At 36.7% G+C, this 23076-nt stretch overlaps 3 protein-coding genes and 1 long non-coding RNA gene across 6 annotated transcripts; 2 read left to right on the forward strand and 2 right to left on the reverse strand.

Moving 5' to 3' along the window:
• The first annotated feature begins 2312 nt into the window (after window positions 1-2312).
• On the forward strand, window positions 2313-8640 carry EMB2219 (Mitochondrial transcription termination factor family protein). The gene is made up of 7 exons (XM_078323657.1): window positions 2313-2693; window positions 2831-3073; window positions 5837-6245; window positions 6452-6667; window positions 6878-6985; window positions 7808-8082; window positions 8281-8640. The coding sequence occupies exons 1-7, from the start codon at window positions 2356-2358 to the stop codon at window positions 8498-8500; spliced, it is 1809 nt and encodes a 602-aa protein (XP_078179783.1). The 5' UTR covers window positions 2313-2355; the 3' UTR covers window positions 8501-8640.
• Window positions 8641-8832: 192 nt separating this feature from the next.
• Window positions 8833-10928, reverse strand: LOC144573881 (uncharacterized). The gene is made up of 4 exons (XM_078323658.1): window positions 10787-10928; window positions 10480-10563; window positions 10267-10388; window positions 8833-9349 (listed from the first exon to the last, which is right to left on the reverse strand). The coding sequence occupies exons 1-4, from the start codon at window positions 10911-10913 to the stop codon at window positions 9122-9124; spliced, it is 561 nt and encodes a 186-aa protein (XP_078179784.1). The 5' UTR covers window positions 10914-10928; the 3' UTR covers window positions 8833-9121.
• Window positions 10929-11063: 135 nt separating this feature from the next.
• Window positions 11064-13276, forward strand: LOC144573882 (uncharacterized). Its single transcript, XR_013518104.1, has 3 exons — window positions 11064-11786; window positions 12440-12564; window positions 12913-13276. It is a non-coding gene; the product is annotated as an uncharacterized LOC144573882 (long non-coding RNA).
• Window positions 13277-14051: 775 nt separating this feature from the next.
• Window positions 14052-22644, reverse strand: LOC144574011 (HAD-superfamily hydrolase, subfamily IG, 5'-nucleotidase). Of its 3 annotated transcripts, none has more exons than XM_078323823.1 (17): window positions 22101-22644; window positions 19475-19731; window positions 19046-19123; window positions 18507-18727; window positions 17518-17610; window positions 17258-17341; window positions 16921-17037; window positions 16508-16598; window positions 16353-16409; window positions 16065-16118; window positions 15911-15968; window positions 15733-15809; window positions 15372-15442; window positions 14888-14948; window positions 14746-14805; window positions 14525-14587; window positions 14052-14402 (listed from the first exon to the last, which is right to left on the reverse strand). In XM_078323823.1, the coding sequence occupies exons 1-17, from the start codon at window positions 22159-22161 to the stop codon at window positions 14280-14282; spliced, it is 1626 nt and encodes a 541-aa protein (XP_078179949.1). In that variant the 5' UTR covers window positions 22162-22644; the 3' UTR covers window positions 14052-14279. The 3 variants fall into 3 exon arrangements, with proteins under 3 accessions (XP_078179949.1, XP_078179950.1, XP_078179951.1); XM_078323824.1 differs by lacking the exon at window positions 22101-22644 and adding an exon at window positions 21027-21196; XM_078323825.1 differs by lacking the exon at window positions 22101-22644 and adding an exon at window positions 20012-20363.
• Between the last annotated feature and the right edge of the window lie 432 nt (window positions 22645-23076).

The raw sequence follows: 23076 nt of genomic DNA on the forward strand, positions 1-23076 counted from the left end.
CTTTCCTCCAGATTTCATTTGAAATGCTAGATCTGTTACTGCATACAACAAAAATAACAAATTCAACAGAAATAACTTGCTAGATTTGAATTTTGCCATGCTCTTCAACAAAAACAACTTCTATTCGATCACGTTCCACGATTGAAGGTTTCATTGCGATCGTGTATAAAAAACGAGATTGAGTCAGTAATCTCAATTAAAATCGACATTGCAGAGGAAAAATGAATCAGAGAAGGTAAATACAAAAAAACAACAATTACGATTTCATTTGAATCAATTTCAGTTGCTATGATATCGCGATGAACTAGAGAAGAGTTATTAGAAATGAGATTTGAGAAATCGAGAAAATCTGATCGGATGACGGAAAGAATTTGAATATCTGATCGGATGATTGGGAAAATCTGATCGGGAAAGAGAATGACGGAAAGCCTTAACTTTTTTGAATCTCATTTGGGTTGTCGATTAGCTCCGTAGAAATCGCGATCGGGAAGACAGTTTGAGAAATGAGATTCAAAAAAGGTAACTGTTCGCGTGAAAGCGCAACACAAGTTTCGGTATGCTTGAGAGCGTACCTTTTAAAATCGCGGTTACACCTTCCGATTAGGGTTACAAGTGCACAACCCTATCGAGGAGTATAATCGGGTATCGATCCACAGGGACGGTTCCTTTATCTAGATATCTACTTATCTCGACTAAAGACTAGAAGTGAGAAAGAAGGAATTTTGGTATTTAATCTTCCTAAAGGATCAATTCAAACAATCAAACAATGCAATAGAATAGTAACTGTGCAAGGAAAAGTATAAACTGTGTTTTGATTTGGGATAAAAGATGTTTCAAGGGTTTCAGACTTCATCTCTGATTTGCCTCTAGTGGTACGGGTCTTACCAAGTTGGTACGGCTAGGCCGCACCAACCTGGTCCGACCAAGCCGAGTGGGGCTTGGTACAGGTAGGCCGCACCACTCTTGTAAGACCCGTACCGATGTACCAGTACAGAGCTTACAAGTTCGAGTTGATGCATTTCTTGCTGGTACCTCGTATTAAACTCTTCAGAAAGGTTCAATTGACCATACCTAAGGTTCCTAAACCTCAACTCTCGTTTGTTGGCTCAAGATCTAGGTTTTGGAGTCAATTCTTCACCTTCTAGGGTTTCTAGACCTCAACTCTCGTGTTTTGGTCCAGATCCTCTAGTTGATTGATTGGAGATCTAAGGTATCCTCTAATCTGTCAATTAGGGGAGAATTCAACCTTTCGGCTTCAATTCGAACAAGTCTACCTAAAGGGATTGGTTTGGTTGAGAGAAAGCAATGGTCACATGACCTTGTTAGGGTTGATCTACCACTATAGGCACACCATATGCAATCACAGAGAGACAAATCAATCAAGACAAGCAAATACACAATCAATTCAATCAAAAGAGTTCATACAAGATCCAAATCAAGAAAAGCAACACAAATCAAGAAAATCCATCTACAAACCCTAGAAACAATGATCAACTACTCACAAGTCATAGATCTGTCCAGAAATACAAATAAAGAGATAAAGAGAGGCATGATAGAACTAGATCGAAGATCGGATGTGGAGAAGAGGTTGATCCGTCGATTCTCGCCTCTTCCTCTTCCTTCTTCTTCTCTCCTTGCTCCTTTGCTCTCTTTCTCTCTTTCTCTGAGCTCTCAATCTGGAATGGAATGGAATCCTCGAAAATGGAGAGATCCCTCGCTTTAAATAGCCTCTGCCAATATTTGAATTCTGTCAGGCGGCATCTATGTACGGCCCGTACCAAGGTGGTACGGCCAGGCCGTACAAGATGGGAGATGGGCTGAATCGGCTAAGTCTGGTAAGGGCCGTACCAAGCCTGGTAAGGGCCGTACCAGAAAGTCCAAAAACACCATTTCTTCGTTTATTTTGCTCCAATCCTGCAGAAAACAAACAAACTCTCAGCAGTACCAAATTCTAAGGATATATCAATGAAATGTACATGATTTTGACAATTTAGAACGTGAATTTGGTACGAAATCAAGTCAAATATAGGCTAAATATGCGAGGTATCAGTAACCCATGATCTGATCGAGAAGGTTCAAATAGGCGAAGGATTTGAATATCCATTGAAAGGTGGGGACTATCATTAATATATGTTAAAGGCAAGTGGATAAGGCTTGTGGACATTTCGTGAACAAAAGTTAATGGACAAAGACTCTTTCTCAAATTGAAAATGAAAATAGACAAAAGGATAAAAATGTCTGGTCCTTAAATTCCTCGTCCTCCCCGAGGACAAGAGTTCCAGTATAGACTGTATAGTATACTTGTATAGTATAGTTGGGATAAACCTCCAATCCAATCCAATCCAATCCAATCCAATGCTCTCTCCTCTCTCCGACCACCCAATTCTTATTCGCTTCCTCCATTCTTCTCTTACCCCTAGTTCCTCTCTCGTCTTCCTCAGCCACCTCGTATGCTGCCGGCGCCACAACTCCTACACCATCTTAGAAACCACCCACAACAACCCAATTCAATTGCGCCAAAATCCCCACCAATCAGACCAACAACATGAGATCCGTCGAAAGATCATTAATGAATCCTCCCTCGCCACACGCAGAATCCCCAAATTCCCGGGCTCTGTCGATTTCCCAAAGCCCGACTTACCACAAGTCGACTTCTCAATTGCTTCGTTTGACAGCAGCGTGGAACAAGATAGGTACCTACAGTTTTACCCTCATTACAATTCCAATGACAGTAACTTTCCTTTCCTTTCCTTTCCTTGTGCTGCATATCAACTCAAATCCCAACTCTAATTCTCACTATTTTATTTATTTATTTATAACATATTTCAAGGGTATTGAGAAAGGCTTTGGAGGTTAGAAGAGGGGTCGCTAGTGAAACATTAAAAGCAGCATTTCGGGCTGGCAGAATGAGCATCACTTATTCAACTAACCTAGTTTCCAACTTGGGTGCTTTTGTCGATCGGGTTGTCATTGGTGCTGCGGCTATGAAGGTTGATCCTGAATTTTCACACCAATCATTTAATGCACGAGCCAAGGGATACATTCAGAGCACCGGTGTTGTTCCTCTTGTCAAGTAATCTACTCCCCATGCTTTCATTGTTTGATATGGTGTCCATTAAGTGTTTAAAAAGTTCCATCAAGCACTTATAAGCTAGTGCAAGCAAGTTTGACCCACATTTTTTTTTTTTTAATTACCAAAAGAGCACCCAGCCTCTTTCACTTTGCCACAAGACCCAATATTTGATGTTATTTGAATATGGCACCCAAAAGGTAAGTCATGGTAAATTTGTGACTTGCACATAATACTGATTGTTTACATCACATAGTATAAAAGTAAAAATAATATCCTTCACAGATTTGTGACTTGCATCGAGTTTTGTAATAATATCCTTTTTAATGAACCAATTTTTAAATTCTCTCTATGAATAACTACTAATAATTTAATGTATAATATATATTGCTTTATATTATCACAAGATTTTTTTTCAAAGGGGGAATTTCATGTGCACCCTCAAAAACTTTGAAATTACGTATTGCCCCTTCTAAACTTCATAATATCTTATTTACCCTTCTAAACTTCAAAAACTCACAACTTTACCCATTTTACTTTTTTTTTTATTAAAACTCATTTTAAATTTATAAAATGCCCATTATACCCCATATTTACTCTCCAATCATGAAATTAAGCCAATCCTGCCCCAATGTCTGAACCAACTCCGTCCCCTCTCACCCTCGCCCTCTCTGCCAAGACAAGTAATTGAAAGACACCATCTATTCCTACTGAGACAAGAAACTGAAGCATATCCACTGCATTCTACGCCTCACAAACCTGCACCCGCACCCTCTGAGCGAAAGAAACCCACTTGCACATCATACCAGATTGGAAAAAAAAAAATAAAAACAGAGAAATATAAGATAAAAGGAAAAAGGGCAAACACAACAAAGATAGGTTCTAATCAGGGTAATGCAGCAGGTATCTCTCTCTCTCTTTTTAGAAATAATTGGCAGTGGCTGCCAATTTATTGATTAAATAAACTGATTGTTTACATCACATAGTATAAAAGTAAAAATAATTACTACCTACAATTATCTTATCACACTTCAATTAAGTAAATGAAGAAAAAACAACACAATCAAATGCTACAATCCAAATATTAAAACCTAGTTGCATTTTCATCTTTGTTATGCTTCTAAATCAGCAGTGCGCTTTCCACAGACCGACAACTTGCACGACCCGCATTGCCAAGTTCTTTGTTGGTATCACAGAGCCCCCAAAAACAATTTCGTTTCTCTGCTTCCACACATGCCAGCAACCTCCCATGTAAAACGAAGTCCACCATTTTGTGCTTCCCCTTTGTCCGATCTCCTAGCTGTGATAGCGTGCTTGCCCAAACTTGATGTATAGTCTGAGCCGGTACCATTACTCTGAATCCAATTGCATCCGATATCCAGTACCAGACTTCAACAGCATAAGGGCAGCCAAGAAACAAATGTAAACTTGACTCAATCAGACAATTGTTACAAATCCTACAACCCAACTCGCAATTCATACCCCTTTTTAGCATGATATCCTGCGTCAATATGTGCTCTTGCAGTAACAGGTAACAAAATTTTTTGCCTGTAGGCGGAGCCTTGCTGTCCCATTCAGATCAAAGTTCCATTTTACCTTCTCACCCGCTGCCAGTGCAGTGTATAGTGATTGAGCTGTGTAAACACCTATTGAATTCTAGCACCACTGAACAGTATCTTCCTCTGATGTCAGTACTGGTTCTTGAATAATTTCCTGCAAATGTGGCATTAGAGAAGCCCATATTGGCTGAGCATCTCTCAGAGATATTGAGGGTAGCTCATCCAGTCTGTGTGCCCTGTCCAGACCCGCATGTGGCATACCACACCACGAGTTGTACCAGAATGAAATGCTCCTGCCGTTTCCCATAACCCAAGTTGTGCTCCAATTGAAATAGTACTTTATTTTTATCAACTGACACCAGAAAAACAATCCTCTCTTTGACCATAATTTCGGTCCATGTGGATAATTACTTGCTCCTCTTAGCAGGTATCTCTCTCTCTCTCTCTCTCGATTGATCGATTTGTAAGACCTTAATGCCAAGTGTTTCAACCAGTTAATAGAATATGCGAGAGATCTGAACCTCATCACTGTACCAGCGTCTGGAACGGCATCATCAGATTGTTCGGCTCGAAATCAAAAAAAGAAAACCACAATCAACTGAAAAATTAAAAAATCCCCTGAAATTGAGCATCTGGCAAGCCACTGTCCTTTTTACCTTTGGTCTTGGATAATTTGTAACTGCTAATTTGGCTTGGACTTGGATCATTTTCTGGCATCAAGCTGATTAGTTTGATCGAAATGAAATATGTAAGTTGGTTATCTGATAACATCTTGATTACGTATTTGTTATTTAATTTTGCAATGGCTGCGACTTTTAGAAATGGAGACAAAACTGAGCATGCTATTAGAAGTGATATATCTGATCTTATGTTTTAGTTCAATTTCATGAATGGATTAGAATTACTGAATGCTTTTATAGTTGTCAGTTGGTCTAAGTTCAGCTAGAGGGTATAATGGGCATTTTATAAATTTAAAATTAGTTTTAATAGAAAAGACAATTAAATGGGTAAATTTGTGAGTTTTTGAAGTTTAGACTTTAGAAGGGTAAATGTGATATTATGAAGTTTAGAGGGGGAATACGTAATTTTGATGAGGGGTATACATGAAATTCTCCTTTTTCAAAAATTGAGGCTGATACTGGTTTTGCAATAGTTTCAACTATTCACTGATAAAACAAAAATAAAATTGGTTATCATTTTGGTTTAGGTGGCTGAAGCACAACTCAATGACATATCCCCAAATTTGCAAGATTATTTGCAAGTGCAACAATGATCTCAACCATATAAGGCATATGGCTGAGTGGCTCAAGTCAATCCATGTGAAGGGACAATTTCTTGGGCCCACAATGGTCAAAGCAGGACCCACTTTACTAGATCTAAAATTTGAACAGCTTGAGGAGAATATCAATCAACTTGAGAGTTATGGTGTGAGAAATGAATGGATAGGGTATGTTGTGACTAAATGCCCTAAGCTTTTGGTTATGCCGGTTGAGGAAATGGAGGCTCGGATTTGTTTTTACAAGGAGATGGGATTGAATGAGAGAGATTTTGGCACCATGGTTTTTGATTATCCCAAAGCTTTAGGGTTCTTTAGCTTGGAGGAGATGCAGAGTAAGGTGCTTTTCTGGGTCTTTTTTTTTTCTTTTCTTGTTTATTGTTGTCAGGTGTATTGAACAGTAGGGTATGTTTTCTTTAGTTCCTTTGTTTGTTACAACCAGATTTGGCATAGACCCGACCCGGCTTGGCATGGATGGGAAATATTTCCTACAAAACTGAAGTAGAATTTTGAACTAAGTAGAAAAATCATTTGTTTTTGTCTTAGGTTGAGTACCTTATGCATTTCGGCTTGAGCAAGGAAGAGGTAGGAAGGCTACTGGCTTTTAAGCCACAGCTGATGGGATGTAGCATAGAGGAGAGATGGAAGCCTCTGGTGAAGTACTTGTATTATTTGGGGGTCAAAAGAGATGGTATGAAGAGGATTTTAGTGGTGAAACCTATGGTCTTTTGCATTGACCTTGAGGCATGTATATCACCGAAGGTAGCACTGCTGCTCCTTTTTATTTTGATTCTAGCTGGCTAGTTTTTTTCTTTATCGAGGAATTTAATTGATGAAAAAATGAGGTTAAAACTGCATAAAATAAGGCCAAAGCTGGGTACAGATTTATCTAACAAATTTTATTATTGATTTTTCTTGGGTATAAGTTTATAGCCATTTAATTCTCTTGTATTATTTTGTTATTTCTTGTAGGTAAAGTTTTTACAAGAAATAGGCGTCAGAGACGAAGCAGTAGGTAGTGTCCTCGTCAAATTTCCAGCTTTCTTGACATACAATCTTCTCAAGAAAATTCAACGAGTGGTAAGCATATTTTATTAATGTTTAATGAGTGTGTAATGCTAAGTAGCTGAAAATATTAAAGGATCTTTTATATATACACGGTTCAAACTTTTTTGAAATTACACGTAGTTGCCACTTACAATAGTAAAATACATAATGTCGTGGCTCATTCAAAATTGTCAGAACTGTAAACACTCCACTATGTTTTCGTATGTTTGGAGGGACATAAAAAAAAAATTGAACTATGAGAATCTCATTATGTAGTCCTGAACAAGTACATTAAGAATATAGTTAATACTTAGTTGTATGAAATAAGTCGGTACTAATAATGCAACTCAAACATTAATACTGGTGCTCAAATGAAAATTAGTACATGCAAAAATCTAGTCAAGCTTACATGATAACGAAATCATAGCTGTGCCTACTTGAGTTTGTGTACAAGTTAACAAAATCATAGCAGTGCCTACATATAATGCATTATAATTCTGTAAAAGTGAAAAGTCTGTAAAATGTATCACTATTTCTTCTCCAAAAATTAAAATATCCAACTTTGGTCAAACTCAAATGAATTTTCTATATCAATAAATCTCATGTAATGGAAGGAGGTGGAGTTTATATGGCATGTATATAATTTTATTTTTCTGGGTGGGGTAGATAAAGGTACTTGAGTTATGCCTCTTCAAAATATCATCTGTACAAGGCACATCTCCTAATATAGAAGAAAATGTTATGTGGTTGTTCTTTAAGAAATATAAGGAGGAAGATAGAGGTGATGTTTATTGGTTTTCAAGGTGAGATACAATGTTTATTTGTTTTTAATTTTGATATTTCATTTTTGTATAGGTTATCTTCTTAATGACAGATGCTGGGGTAACAGAAGAAGATATAGGCAAAGTCATTGCATTGGATCCCCAGCTTGTTGGGTGCCATATCATAAACAAACTGGACGTGAATGTAAAATATTTTCTCTCATTGGGAATTAGACGACGAACACTTGGTCAGATGGTAGCGGACTTCCCCATGCTTCTGAGATATAATTTGGACGTCCTGAGACCTAAATACAAATACCTGAGACGTGTTATGGTACGACCTCTGCAAGATCTCATAGAGTTCCCCAGGTATCACTCTTACAAGCCTAGCACAATAATATAGTTATTCATATCAACTATTGAAATTATTTTTGAATCGGCTTTCAGATATAATTTGGGACAATTTTCCTTTTAATTTTTTTACTGATTTCTTCTCTCTTGATAGGTAAATTTACCTATAACTTCTGCCTTGTATTGCTTTAGCTAACATGTTACATGACATTTTAGGTTTTTCAGTTATTCGCTTGAAGGAAGAATAATGCCAAGGCATGAAATATTAGTCAAAAACAGGGTCAATTTCAAGTTAAGGTACATGTTGGCTAGTTCTGATGAAGAGTTCAATATGAAAGTCCAGGAAGCTGTTCAAAGAAGAGAGAGGTTTGAGTCCGGCCTAGTACATTCTGAAGAAACTCAACCTGAACAGACTCAGACTCACAGTAAGATGTAGAATCAGAAGCAGAATTATGCACAGCCTTTGTAATGAAACATTTTTGTTTAAAAAGGTGATACTGTATATTATTCTTTGCGTTGTTGTATATAACACTTGCTCTTCTTAATGATATTGAAAATGTGGTAATTAACTAATTATCCCTTTCGTTGGAAATCAATGTTGATGTTGGATAATTTTCCACAAACTTTCTCCGTCAATTCAATTTCCAAGAGGACAATTGTTCATGTATGAAAAATTGGATGATGCTACTCCACGTACTAATGCATAAATTGGATGATATTAAGCTCATCGTGTCTAGTGATTTCATATTATAAAAGGAAAGAGAAGGGTACTGAAGCAGCTACTTATTGAACAGTGCACTCTAATGTAGTAGTTTCTACAGTTTTTCCAAATTTGTGAGAGAAGCATCACAACATAAAGTACTTATTTTCCAGTAGAAGAAATAAGGAGAAACAAACAAAAATGTGCCAGATTTACTGCTTTCTGCTAGTAGATCTACTAATGTCTCGCACTCTTGCACGAAACTTTAAAAGAAAAGTGAAAAAAATTTGTCAAGAGAAACATCTTAAATAGTTAGTGTAGTCTAAGGATGGACCAGGAAGCATAAAAACTAGCAAGCTAACAAGGCTCTGCTTCAGTCTCAACATTGGCATAGAGAGGATGGAGAACATGACCCTTGAGCGGGTTGACATGAACCCACTTTCTACCCGTGAGCTTGTTGCGCTCAAACCTGACGTTGCCTTCTTTCAGTGCAAATAGAGTGTGGTCCTTTCCCATGCCAACATAGTCCCCTGGGTGGAAGCGGGTTCCCCTCTGACGAACTATTATATTTCCTGGTATAACCTTCTGCATTTATACAACACCAAATGTTACATTAAGGGGTGGTATAAAACATTTGAAGTGCCTTCTGCAATTTACACATATCAGTTAACCTTGTTAGCAAATATCACCCAAATTGTCAAATTTTCATCTAACAAATTTGGCAAATATCCATCTGACTCTTGATACTTTTCTGAGGGTGATAGCTTTCCTTGTTTGAGGAAATTTGGTCATTTTGATTGTATTAATCATTGTTTACCAGATGATATTCTTGTACATAAAGCAACAAAAGTATTTGGTGTTAATTGCAAACAAGTTTGGTACATTTTTTTTAGTACAGGATAACGTTATGTGCCATTTTGCAATGAAGTAAATAACCATCCCGGATGTGCTACTATTAAAGATGCAATGTTTAGAAGTTTGAATAGCTTATGGGCCAAACAAATGTCAAAACAGTGCGGTGTGTCATTGTTAAACAGGTAGTGTATCCTGCATGTTAGCACGTGTGGAACACAAAATTACAGATGCCAAACAGTATGGTGATAAGTGCAAAATGGGATCAGCGGCCCTGTGTCTATAAAAACCAGGTCATTAATAAATTTTGTTGGGCAAATGGATGTAGCATCTTGCATTTTTTACTAGGAAAATGGACTAAGAAAATGGGGGTATTAGCTGGCTTGTTTTTTTCTTTTTACATCAAGACCTAACTAGTTACAGTGGGAGTTTGACTAGAAATAACTCGTACTTCTGTATTGCTAAATCAGATAAATTTATTCAATTAGTAATGAGAACTTTACGTAGCCTCAATTCCTGTCAAACCATTTGATTGTTATATCAGGTATAATAAGGCATTACTGTGAATAAATCATTCTGATGCACCTCCGAGAGATTAAAAACCACTTAATTCATAGAAAAAATAGATACTGCATGATGTTGTTAGTTACCTCTCCACCAAACTTCTTCACACCTAAGTACTTAGGGTTTGAATCGCGGCCATTTTTTGTGGATCCGGCTGCCTTTTTTGTGGCCCACCTCTTAAACAAGAGGCTTAACCCTCCAGATGACTCTGAGAAAATGATATATATGCTATTATTCTTTCAACTTGGCAGTAAGGACCAAATAGAGTAAAAAAACATCAATGAAAAAGCTGAAGTTACCAATGGGGCTAGTGTAGAGTGGGGCATTTGAGACTATGTCTTTGAGACCAACTCGCCGGAAAACTGTTGAGAGAGACATTATATCTGTAAATCATAAAGGAACTTATCAATAAATATCAAATAAGGTTGAAATTTATATGAGGATGAGGATGTAGTAAGATGAAAAGGAAACTCAGCATTACCAAAGCTCGACCAAATTACAAGTAGAAGTAATATAGACAAGTGGATTTGCACTAGCACTAGCACCAGCACCAGCACCAGCACCAGCTAGTCAGTTCGGATCTGAGAAAGAGAGAGAAAGACTAACCGAGACGAGATTCGCACCAAGCGAAGAACACCGGAGAGACGCTAGAGAGCGGAGATTGCGTCGACGGACTGAGATCGGAGATAGTTCGGTCGTAGCCGTCGTACTCGTAACTCGTAATGCCTATCATCGGTCACGAAGCCCAATACAAACAGGCCCATTTTGCTTCCATTAAAGCCCAAAACAAACCGGCCCATAAGTTCACTATTGGAATCCAAAATTAAAATTATAAGCAAGTTCACTACAACATTTAGTATTAATAAATAGACTTCATAAGAGCATCTACAGCGGCTTGCAAATACGCTTGCAAATCCGACGTGTCATTTCAAAAACGCAAAGGCAGCGATGTAGAGGCAATTGCAGAAACGAAAGCTTTCAGGATTTGCAAGCTTGCAAATCCCTTGCAAAGCGCTGAAAATGTACCGTGAGCTCGCTGAAATTTCCCGTTGCCGCGCACTATGGAAAAGATCTCGCTGCGAAACCCCTACATGTCCCCATTTCAGCCTCCGCCAAACTCTCTAGCTCTCTCATTTTCACTGCCGTTCTTCCCCATTTCAGCCTCCGCCAAGCTTCTCCACGAAGCTTCCGCTGCCCTGATAACCTCTCTTCTCGGATCAAAGTCGGATCCGTCAAACAAGAAAGAAGACTTGGTCTTTACCAGTATTAATTTGTGTTGCTGATGTCTATTGCTCACCTCTCCGCCGTGGAATTACCGACGAAATGGCGGCGCCGACGGTTGGCCGGTTGTTCGTCGAGCGGATGTGCGCCCAGGTGACGCCTGACGGTGAACCCCACCCTGAGAAACCCAAATGCCTCCGATCCATCTGGCGTAAGCTCCAATATACATTTCTAGTAAAATTTGAAAATCGTTCTAAATTTAAAAACAATAAGCTCTAAAGAGTTAGATTCAAGAAGACATAGAGTTGCACGGAAGTTCAATTCAATTTATTTCAACAAGGGCTCTTCTGAATCTGCTTATCTTGCTGCTGGTTCAGCTATCGAGGTCATAATTCTTAAACTTTATTTTTTATTTTCACTCTTTCCTTTTTTGCATACATTTTATTTGTTTTGAGTTTATCAGTGTATTTGGTGAGGCCCATTACGTGAAGCCTCATTTGCCTGGATTACTGCTCAGAACTTAGTTAAACACAATTTACAACTAACAGATTAATGAAAACAGTAAAGTTGATGAATTGGTGTTAATGCTGGACCAAACTAGTAAAATAGCAGTAAAATTGATGAATTGGAATATTGGGGATTAAGGCTGATTTCTCTCAGTTCTTAACTTTCAACTGCGCATTACTTTATCTGCGGTAGGGATGACTGCAATCTGCAATTTAGACTTAATCCTCTTCTTTTGCCAGTCTTGTTGTGCTTTTATTGAAATAGTAAATAAATCAAATAATTATGGTTGACAACTCTTAAGGTGAGGCTTAGGGTCATACATGCTAACTGTTCCTATTCCTATTGTTCCAAATTTAGAATTTAGAATATTAGAATTTTAGGACCCAAATTGCAAAAAGACATAAATTAGATGGGTCTGAAGAGGAAAACAAATTTGAAGCAAAGCTGGACGAAGGAACCATTAGGCATTAGCAGTATATGAACCTGAATTGCTGATATCTGATACTTTTCATGTTTATTTTCTAAACTCAGGAAAACGGGTTCAGCATGCTTGTGAATTCAGCCTGTCAGATGGTAAAATCGGGAGTTTCGGCTGATTTTGCAATATGCAAAGGAAAGAGAAATGGTGGGATGGCTTGCAGCATGGTCATATACTAGTATGTTTCCATTGTCAGAATAATTTTCATGCAAGTCATTAGAAAACAAAAACTGTGCACAATTTAGATGTAAGTATCTAACGTGTTCATATCACTGAAAACAAAAAATTGTGAAAGAGTAAACAAAATACATCAACTAACTTTATTCATTACTGTACCAGTATGAACCAGTATACTTGCATTAATTCCATATCTGATGTAAATTGGTGTTAGTTTGAGTTGTTCTGAAAGTTGGTTTGATTGCACAGTTTAGATTTATATTGAGGCAAAATAATGAGGGGGTTGATAATGCAATCTGAGCATAGTTTTGATGTCACTGTGCTGACTTTATGCAAAATTATTTTTCAGTGGTTCTTTTTCAAGTCGCAAGTAACTGGTACCAATAAACTTGACATAAGCAAAAAATGCAAGGACTATGCATGGGTTACAAAGGAAGAATTGCTCGAGTATTTTCTTGAGCATGCCTCCCTCTTTGATAAGATGCTTATTAACATCAAGTAGCTGTTTTTTTTGTTTCCTTGTAATAGTAGCTAGGGAGCTCCTGTTTAGCATTGTAATAATACGATTGGGAGACAACTAGAGAGCTCATATATTGTTGTGATTTTGATAGACTTTTATGTTATTTTAATTTCTTGTGATTCTTTTTACTTGAGTATTACATTAGCTTGAAACTGTTACCTATTAGAACCTTTTTGAAGCTTATCTACTTTTAGTCATTCTTTAATTTCTTGGTTGATAAATTTTAGCCTTCATTCTTTATGACTTGTTTGAATTAAAGCTTGTCTTTTACTTTTCGTTAAGGGCTTTTCTCCAACGCAAATTTTTTTTTTGATCATTTTTGTGAAGATGGGCGTCGAGGGAGAGAAGCTTTATTAAATAGCTTGGTCACGGAGAAAGGAAGGGATCAGTTCGGGTCAAACAAAAATATTCTTTGACGTGGCGCCGAAAAAAAATTAATTTGCAATTGCACCGATGCGAGAGTTATGCAATTAAGAAATAAAATTAATTTCAATTACTGCATGACAGCTGTTTGCAATTGCAAATCTCTTGCACGAATGGAGATGCTCTAAGTTCACAAGCCTGGTGATCCTCAATTTAATCGTCTAAACATTTAACGATGATTCAGTTTTTTTAACATATTATTATGCAAATGATGTGCATAGTAGAAATTTCTTCTTCTTCTTCTTCTTCTTCTTGTTTTCATTATTAATTAATACTCTAAAAGTCTAAACCCATGTATTTTTTTTCATGATCTTTCTTCTATCTCCTTGAAGATATACTAGAATACCATGTGTGAGACAGACCCAACAAGTCATGTATGGCCCTTGACCTGACATGTCCACCGTGAACTATGCCTGACAATATAAGTCTACACATGCATTTAGATGTATTTTAGAGTGATGAATATAAGTCTCTCTAATTTTATACACCCACATTGCACAACAGGCGGGCCCCACAAAAAAATAGGTAAAGGAACTGCTTTCATCTATGAACAACACTTTCTTATTATTTCACATTATCTGCAAGCAATGGTTACAACTGAGATACGTTTTGGTTTACTGTTACAAATATTAATCACAAGTACCTCATTTGCAACAAAATTCAAACACACTATTTCGACCTTTATGTAAAGTGTAAACTACCCTTGCCAGCTGTCAATTACAGAAATTAGGTACATATATTTTGATGATTGATTAGCTACTACAATTATATGATCAAAGACCGAGCACGTCGAACTCATGAGGCATGAAATCTTCACTTGGTCGGTAGTACTTGTCTGGAGAATATAAGCCCAAGTTTGTTACTTGGCTGCTGTACAGACATGCAAACCTTTCCACCTGTGCATCAAAGAGAGAATATGACCATAATAGTTTTTTATATTCTACTTGATCGAATCATCCAAATTTTATATATATATATATATATATATTTGTTATCTTTGATGCAATATATATTCTACCTGATGGGCAAAACGGGAATTCTGGTAACCAGTCTTCATAAGTTGCCCCCATACCTTATGGAACTGCAATAAGACCATCAAATGAAAAATAGTTAAAAATTAAATTCATGTAATTCTTCAAATTGTGGAATTTCCATACTATTTGAAATTCACATAGAACAAAAGAAAAATGTCATTCCAAGAACTGGTTGCTCTAAAAGGTGCAAAATTAGAGTGCTTACCCTGTGATGGGAATTTCTTTGAGCCTCTTGATGTAGTTTGCGAACATGCTCCCTTTTTACCTATAAATTATACAAGCACAATAATAGAGGAAAGCCACTTGCACAAATATATCAATAGAGCAATAGTTTCAAAGATGCTAACCCGGAGATCTTCCAATTCAGATAACAAACTTTGTTGCTGATGCTTGTCAAGGTCTTCAAAGCTGAGTCAAAAAGGCAAATAGTAAACAAATCCAGATTCAATGTTCAGAACCAAAGATGCAGAGCATAATATGTGATCCGTATGGAGTGAATTGCTTGCTTCTAATGAGACCGAATCATAATAAGGAAAGATTGAATTTGCTTGTATCACACCATAACTTTGAGCCCGAGCTGAATAAAATAAGCCTGTCGAAATTGTTCTTTGGTTGGATCTAGTAACTCCAGCTATTAATCTGTTCAAGCTTTTTTGGTCTTCAATTATCAAAGAAGAAAAGAAAAACTGCAAACTTGGTTTATTTTACAACAGCTCCCGAGTTCTGATAAATTTCAGTAAAAACCCAACATAATGCATACAGTTACAAACAGTAAGAATCAGTAACTACTGTTTGATTAACAAAATTATATGAGAAAAGAAAGCAGCTTACTTGAGAGACCACTCTAATCGATGAATTTTGTCTTCAATTAGATCCCGATCTCTTCTCAATTGCCTCAGCTCCTGGAAACAGAGAATAGCATGAAATTAATTTGTGCATCCATACCTCAGAAATTGTTTCTTTTATAAATCGAAGTGATACAACCACCCTTTTTTTATTATAAAAAAAGGAGACTCAAATACAACCAATTTAACTTCAATTAACCCCCGTGTGCCCCCATTACCTTATTCATCGAATTACTAATTGAAATTATGGAAGCAACTGTATGAATGTTCAGATGATAGTTTCATTGATACAAATATTAGACTAAGCTAATTTTAAAGGTAGTAACAGATAAAAATTAGTTCATTACCTTACGGGTGACCTTAGAATCAAATTGGAGCATAACTTCCTCTGCTAGCTCTGGAATTACGAGCATGGTTCTCCAACCTAACATTTTATGATAAATAATGGTTAATATCAAGAACAGAAAGAAGAAGAGGCCTCTAGTAAGCAGTCCCATTTGAAGCTACAGCTTAAATAAATTTTACCTAGAACTTTCTTGCTACGTAGTATGTCCCCATAAATATGATCTCCAACATAGAGAATCTATATTATCAGTAAAGGTAAAATCAGAAAATTTGCCCCAAGTTTTAAAGAGACAGATTTTGTAAACTTCATATACCAAAATAAATAGTACGATACCTGGGAACTAGATTCGATTGAAAGCAATCTGTGAAGGTGCCCGACATTGCCTCCCTGAAAAGACGGATCAATTAAAAGATGTTTATATTTCTTCTTAACATCCAAAACTTTTATTAAACAAAGGCCATGCTTTAAAAAGCAATTTGTGAAGAAGTATTCTCCTTGAAAACCCAATAAACTAATTGAATTTCCCACATGGCTTCATTCTTTTATTTGCAATTTGTGAGGAAGTATTCTCATGATACAATGAAACTGTATACAACTATTGAATTAGGAAACACTAATTACCTGATAAACTTTGTGGGTAGGTTTCATTGCTTTCACTGCTGGTCTGGGACTTGGAATCTTATTGCAGGATCAGAAATGAATTAGATTAAGAGTATAATACAACAATTGACTAAATACAAGGAAAAGAAGAAGCATAAACCCAATTTATGTGCAACCTGAATATCAGCATTTAGTAGCTTTCCGGAATCGGGCTCGACTTCAAATAGATTTGCCCGATTATCATCATGAAAGAAACCAGGCTTTGAACTAGAAAGGAAACAACATATAAAAATGATTTAGGTAACTTTCTTATCTGTCATTATTGATGGTATTTAACCAAATTTAGCTCTAATAGCAACAAGCAATGAACTAACAAAAACAAAGTCGGTATCCACGGCTGAAATTTTGGTTGATTTTTAGCTATACCAGTGAGATAAAAACTGCCCGAAATTTTAAAATTACATTAAATCAGATACTCAGATCTTAATATAGAATTTTGTTGAAAATGTCACTCTCGGAAAAGTAAATATAGAAAGCAATGTAAAAGAACACAAATTGTATCTAAAAGCAGGATACAGAAACAACCCACCTGCCAGTTATTACCACATCAAAGTACTGGAGCCACTTGTGATTGTCAGGATAGCCAACATCTGAATAGTGGGGCCCGCAGAGAAAGTTCATGACAACATCTGTATAGTCCCACAAGCTGTATCAGAAAGAAGTTAAGCATGTAAGAAGTACTTTGCAGAAAAATAGTAGAAGATGAAGAAGAAGAGCATTTAACAGGTGAGAATTAACTTAATTTTTACTAAGAAGTATAACCAATGACTAATTGACTAGTATAAAAACCACTCAATTGTAAACAACATCATGTGCTCCTTGATTAAATACAAAGTGAACAAGGAGAAGAAGAAAAACACAAGTACCTATTAGTCACCAGAAAAGTAGATCGGCCTGATTTCTGGATCATCTTAAGCATGGGGACAATGGCAAGATCTTCATTTATGTACCTGTTTGTTTGGTGTAAGTAACAGAAACTATTTGCAATAGAAGATTTGATATCATGATTGTTGAATGTCTGGAGTAACATTGTACAAGGTATAGCTCAACAGCTTTGTGTATGGGAAAAGAATCATTTATAGCAGCAATTGTATATTAGTGCTACAGAAAATTCTAACAAAATTACCTTCCCGGATCCAAGGCAACCATTTTCTTCAGGGTTCCATCACGGTGGCACAAATCAACAGCAAATCTGACATCTCGGTACATAACAGCATAGCTGCCAACATAAAATGGAAAGGTATCAGTGAATGTTTTAACATGTAATCAAAATTTCTCATCTTTTGCAAGTTATAAATTCAACCTTAAGCAGAACAACAGCAACCTAAGTAAGAAAGTACCAAACAACATATAAAGGAACAATTTAAACAAGACAAAGCGAACAACCAACCATTAAAAGGTAATGAACCAACCAAAACTTCCAGTATATACAAATTCTAGATATTTTATGGGAGTTATCTCAGTAGATCTCCCCCCACCCGCCTCAGCTAAGAAAAGATCAATACAGGATAATAATATACAAGCCTATATAGTGTCCCCCACCACCCCTGCATTTATAGATCATTATCCCTCGCATTGCAACCCACAAAAATCACTTTTTTTGGTGGTTTCTCTTCAGAGCCACCAGTTCTGAAAACTGGAAAAATGCTCGTGGTTTTCCCCAAGTAAAAAGTTTCTTTTCTTATGTCCAACAATGGCATTGGGCTAGGCTTATTTGGGCCTGATAGCCACTTTCCATAAGGGACCACATGAGGCATTCAGTCTAATATATTATTGAGTGCATCAAGTAATACGGCTAGACTAAAAATAATCTGAAATTGTTGTACTTAACTCATATTAAATACTGAATGGTGAAACTATGCTTTTCTTTTGTGTTAGATTTTAGTTAGATTCTTTTGTGTACTTTAAAATATGATATACTCCGGTTGGCTCAGCCCAGGCTATTCAGGGCAGGACTCGGTACCAGAGATCCAACCATCACAGCAACATTTCTGGGTTAGCAGTGCACTTAAAGTTGAGCTCCTAATTTGGAAGGATATTACATATAACAAATATCAAATCACCTCAAAACAAAAACCAAAAAACAAAAATGAAAAAAAAAAAAAAAAAACATACTCAGTGCCAGCAGGGACTTTGCCAGGGTTCTTGTCCATAAAATCAACAAGCTGTGAAAAAAGGTATGCCTCTGCTAGTGAGAAAAGAGTGTCAATAAGTGCATAATCAGGCTCGTCAAAAGAGTCCCTAATTAATGTGCTTCCATAGGCTGCAACTTTTTCTTCCTTTGACATTTCTTTAAATCCATGATAAGCAACTTTGACATACTTGTGCCTATCCATCTGAAATATCAGGTATCCACTAGTTAAAATTGGAATAATTTAATGTATTTAGATAGAAAAGGTGAAATATCTTGCATGTCCCACTTGGAAACAACATGTATATCTGTGCTCCAATTCTCTTCAGAAAAAAAAAGAGTTCCCATCTTCTAAACACGCAGCAATGATCAGTAAGGTAGTGAGATGCTCAAAGAGAATTTTAAATGTCTCACAGGATATTCATGATATTTTTCAATTCCTTGCATGGGCATGCATGGTATTTCTTGTTTCTCAAGAAAATTTTAAGAACTATCAATGAAATTGGCATGTAAAGCCAAGTACCTTCAAGATATTTCCTCTCTTTTTGTCAAGTACCAGACCTCTGACCATGTACTTCCAGTCAAATTGCCACTTCAATAACTAAAATAGTAACATCATATAAAATTTGTGTCACTTGGGAAAAATTAATAGAAAATAATCAAGATTATACTGCTACACAACATCAAAATAGCTTATTAACCATGCAATAAACATTTCATATGGCCCTCTAAAACATGGCTCATGTTTTGCATGCCCCTCCTCTGTGAATGTCTTCAAGTAATAGCCAAGCTAACCTCTTTTCTTCCCATCAATACAGAGATGAAACAAGCAAGGTAGATTAGAGCTTAGAGGAAATTTCTGCTCTTTACAATGTGCCGTGTATTATCTCCCATGTTTTTGGGGAACACATCATATTTTCATTCACAAGGGCAAAGATGTAACTTCACTAACCTCATCAGGATATTTGAGGTCGTTAACCAACTTGGCAATAGTCCCTTGGTAAGCCAATGCCTCAAATGTCTCAGGCTTGTACTGAGCAAGAGTGTAGTCCATGTCAAAACCAACAGCTGTTATATTCTTCATATTTAACGATCTGTTACAGAAAATATGCTTTCCTATTGGAATGCTTTCTCCTGATATTTGCGTGCTTGACCAGACTTTACCAACCATCGGCTCCATTGCAACCTTCGCGATCCAATGGTTGCACCCTGATTATAGTGTTAGATTGTTTAATATTTCATAACAGTTTTAAACTAAGTGACAAACTTGCATGCTGCAATAAATGAAGACATGTCTAGTTCAAGGAAAGTTACTTTGACGGTTGTGAATATGGACAAATATTGCAGCCAAACCACCAAAAGGGAAGCATGTACAAAAAATACAGTGGTTCAAAGTACTACAATAACTTATAGGATAAACATGGTATAGTCTATCCAGCTTATTCGTAGCAGTTTGATGATCATTATTTTCATGAACAAAAGTATTTACCAATTTTTTCCTCTTAAAAATATGAGGATACCTCCCTTCTGTGTGTGTGTGTCTCTGACGAAAAAGAATTTAAGTACAAACAAAATTATAGAATGAGCTAGGTATTTATACAACATTACTTGAGACACCTAGATCCTTTATAAGCTGAAGTTCATAAATGCCTAATTGGAGATAAGCACTGCTGAAGGGAAGTGAAGAAAAGTTCAATTCAAACAAAGTTTTTTTTATTATTAGCACTGGAAATTTCACTTCTATTTGAGAATAAGATATGATTGTATCAGAGAATAAGTAAAAGTGCAAACATTATTCTATTTGGATAGAGAGCTAGAAAAGTTGGATTGGTTCTCTTGGAATGGGATTCAACTAGGAGAGACAATTACCTTACAAAAAAGCCAAAAGGATCCAACTGGATAAGTTAGGAACTTAAGTTCTAGAGGAGTTCTTTTGGGAGGAATCTAGAAACTTCTTGTCATATGTCAAGGAATTATTTTGCCTTGCACATATTTTGTTGACTCCCTAGGACACATAATTCATCTACATCATGTCAAATATGTTGAATTGTTGAAAACACAAAACACAGAAATTAGCTTTATGGATAGAATATTTTCCACTCAAAAGTACACCTTTTAGTTTAGGCGAAAAAATTCACATGCGAACTAACTTCCCCTCTCTCTGTAGCATTTGTAATTTTGGATTCAGAAGAAGCAATGAACAATTTCAGAAAGGAAAAGTATCAAGACATATAATAGAGTATTAAAAAATTACTAGCAATTACAAAATAGCCACTTGACTTTATGTCATCAACCCAGGCTAATTTAATATTGGCAAGTGTTAACTGTTAAATCAACTGAGTTGACTACCAAGTAACAATAGGACATCAATGATGTGGATCCACAGTAAAGAGGTCTGATAGAATTCTGATATTCATATTCTGCAAGGTATACCTGATGTTTTGAGGCTTTTACAGGGTTATATATGAAATTACACCTGAAAATTTTCAAGTAAAAACACTAACTGGGAGCTCATTAGCTCAGAAGAATGTAGAACTTTTGTTTAGCTTCTCTCTCTAAAGAGATGACAGGAGAATCCCAGGAAAATATGGACTCTCCAATTCAGATCTAGCTGTCAGGATCACTCCACAGACAATAAACTATCAAATCAGGCAGCTTAGGGAACCCCTCATGTCAGGCACACTACAGACAGTTTGACATTATTTAGAGAGTCAAATAAAAATATGGACTATCCAACAAGCTGAATTTAAGCACACTACATCAAATTTAAGCAAATTAAATTGGCACACTACATAAAATTTAAGCAAATTAAAAAACATGTCAGGCACACTACATAAAATTTAAGCAAATTAAAAAACATGTCAGGCACACTACATAAAATTTAAGCAAATTAAATTGGCTGGAAAATCCTAGCCTGGTGATGTTTTTTCTTGAATTGAAATTTCGGTCATGGGAAAATAATCATCTAAGTCATATGAAGCAGAGTTGGAATTATAATAAGATAATGGCTCATTCTCAATCAAAACCATGGTCTGGTTACTAAATAGAATGTGAAAAACTGGAAAATAACCAGAAGCCTCTTTTCAAATTCAACTCAATTTCCAAATTCTCACAAAATTTCAACTCAAATTTAGCTGTGAGCTCAGAAGAGTGTATATTTAGTTAAATAGAGCACATCCACTTAATGTGCAAAATAAGTGAGATTCTTGAATGATAATTATATTCAGCTCGTTGGAATAACTCCAAAAAAAGTGAAGGCTCCTAGGAAATAACTTGATCACCATGCATCCTCTAAAAAATGTGCGAATCCTAATCAGCTTAGGTCCACGTTGAACTACGGATCATAGCATCGTACGACTACTTTACTTTCACTATATACGCTACGAAATCTCATCCAGATGAAATTAAACCAGATATAAACTATGAGCTAATTAGCTCAGGGGAGCAAGCTTGGATTACTGAAAGCAAACTGGAATCCAGCCAGACAATGGTTTGTAACATTGAATTTGAGAAGAAGAAAGTAAAGAAAAGGTGATAAAATGAAAAGAAAGAAAGAGAGGAGTAGAGTTGTAGCTGACCTCTTGGGGAGAGAGAAGGGAGAGAGGAAGAAAAGAGACGAAATGCGGTGGTGAAACGCATGCTTCGGTCTCCTTAAATAGGGCTAGGGCCTATTTATGATACGCTAATGCACGGAGAAAGCAACGCGTGTCGTGTCGTGTCGTGTCGTGTCGGGTCGGATTCGGATAAGGCGAAGGAAAGAAGAATAAATTCGCTTGTCACCAGCACCGCCACCACCGATGCCTCGAGTTGAACACTAGGAGGGAGAATGGAGAATGGAGAATGGAGAATGGAGAATGGAATACGATGGTCCCGAGGAACAAAGTAGGCGCATCTCATTCTCATTCTCATTCTGGACGAGATTCGGAAAGTAGGCTTGTCGGGTTGGGCCACATGGCCCGATTTGATTGGAGGAACGGAGGGGAGTTTTATGTCACTGGCCACTGGGGCCTGCATATCCACTCTCACTCTGCACCGTTTAAAGAGTAACCTTAACCGTCTGATCTCAATTACGACTTGCGAGTCCCTTGGAGTTGGAGCGGAGGGAATATAGAGAGGATCCCACCAAAGCTGATGGCGATTGGCGGGGAACAATTCTTAACAACGCCTGGGTTTTATTTTATTTTATAGTCAGATTGAGGGAGGATTAAGGCTAATTAGCTCAGATGCACCTGGTCTGCTTAATCTCTTAGCGGTATTTTATACGAGTGCATACTGTCATTTATAATACTGATTATATATAATGAAATTGATTACATGTTGACATGTCACTTTCACTTCCTTGTGCATGGTAAAATTAATCTTATTTTCAAACTTAGATCAAATTCATGTATTTTTTTATGCGAAATGATAAGTGCAAGTCTTAACTGCGTTTTTTTTTTTATATATTTTTTAATTAGTACGTAGAGTCATGGTCAAGCGTTAAGTATTTTAATAAGGTAGATGCCTAGATCCGACAAAATTCCATTTGGAAATTTTGGTTTTTGGTTTTGTTTG

Source organism: Carex rostrata, chromosome 22, assembly GCF_964058835.1.
Source record: "Carex rostrata chromosome 22, lpCarRost1.2, whole genome shotgun sequence".
NCBI classification, from domain to species: domain Eukaryota; kingdom Viridiplantae; phylum Streptophyta; class Magnoliopsida; order Poales; family Cyperaceae; genus Carex; species Carex rostrata.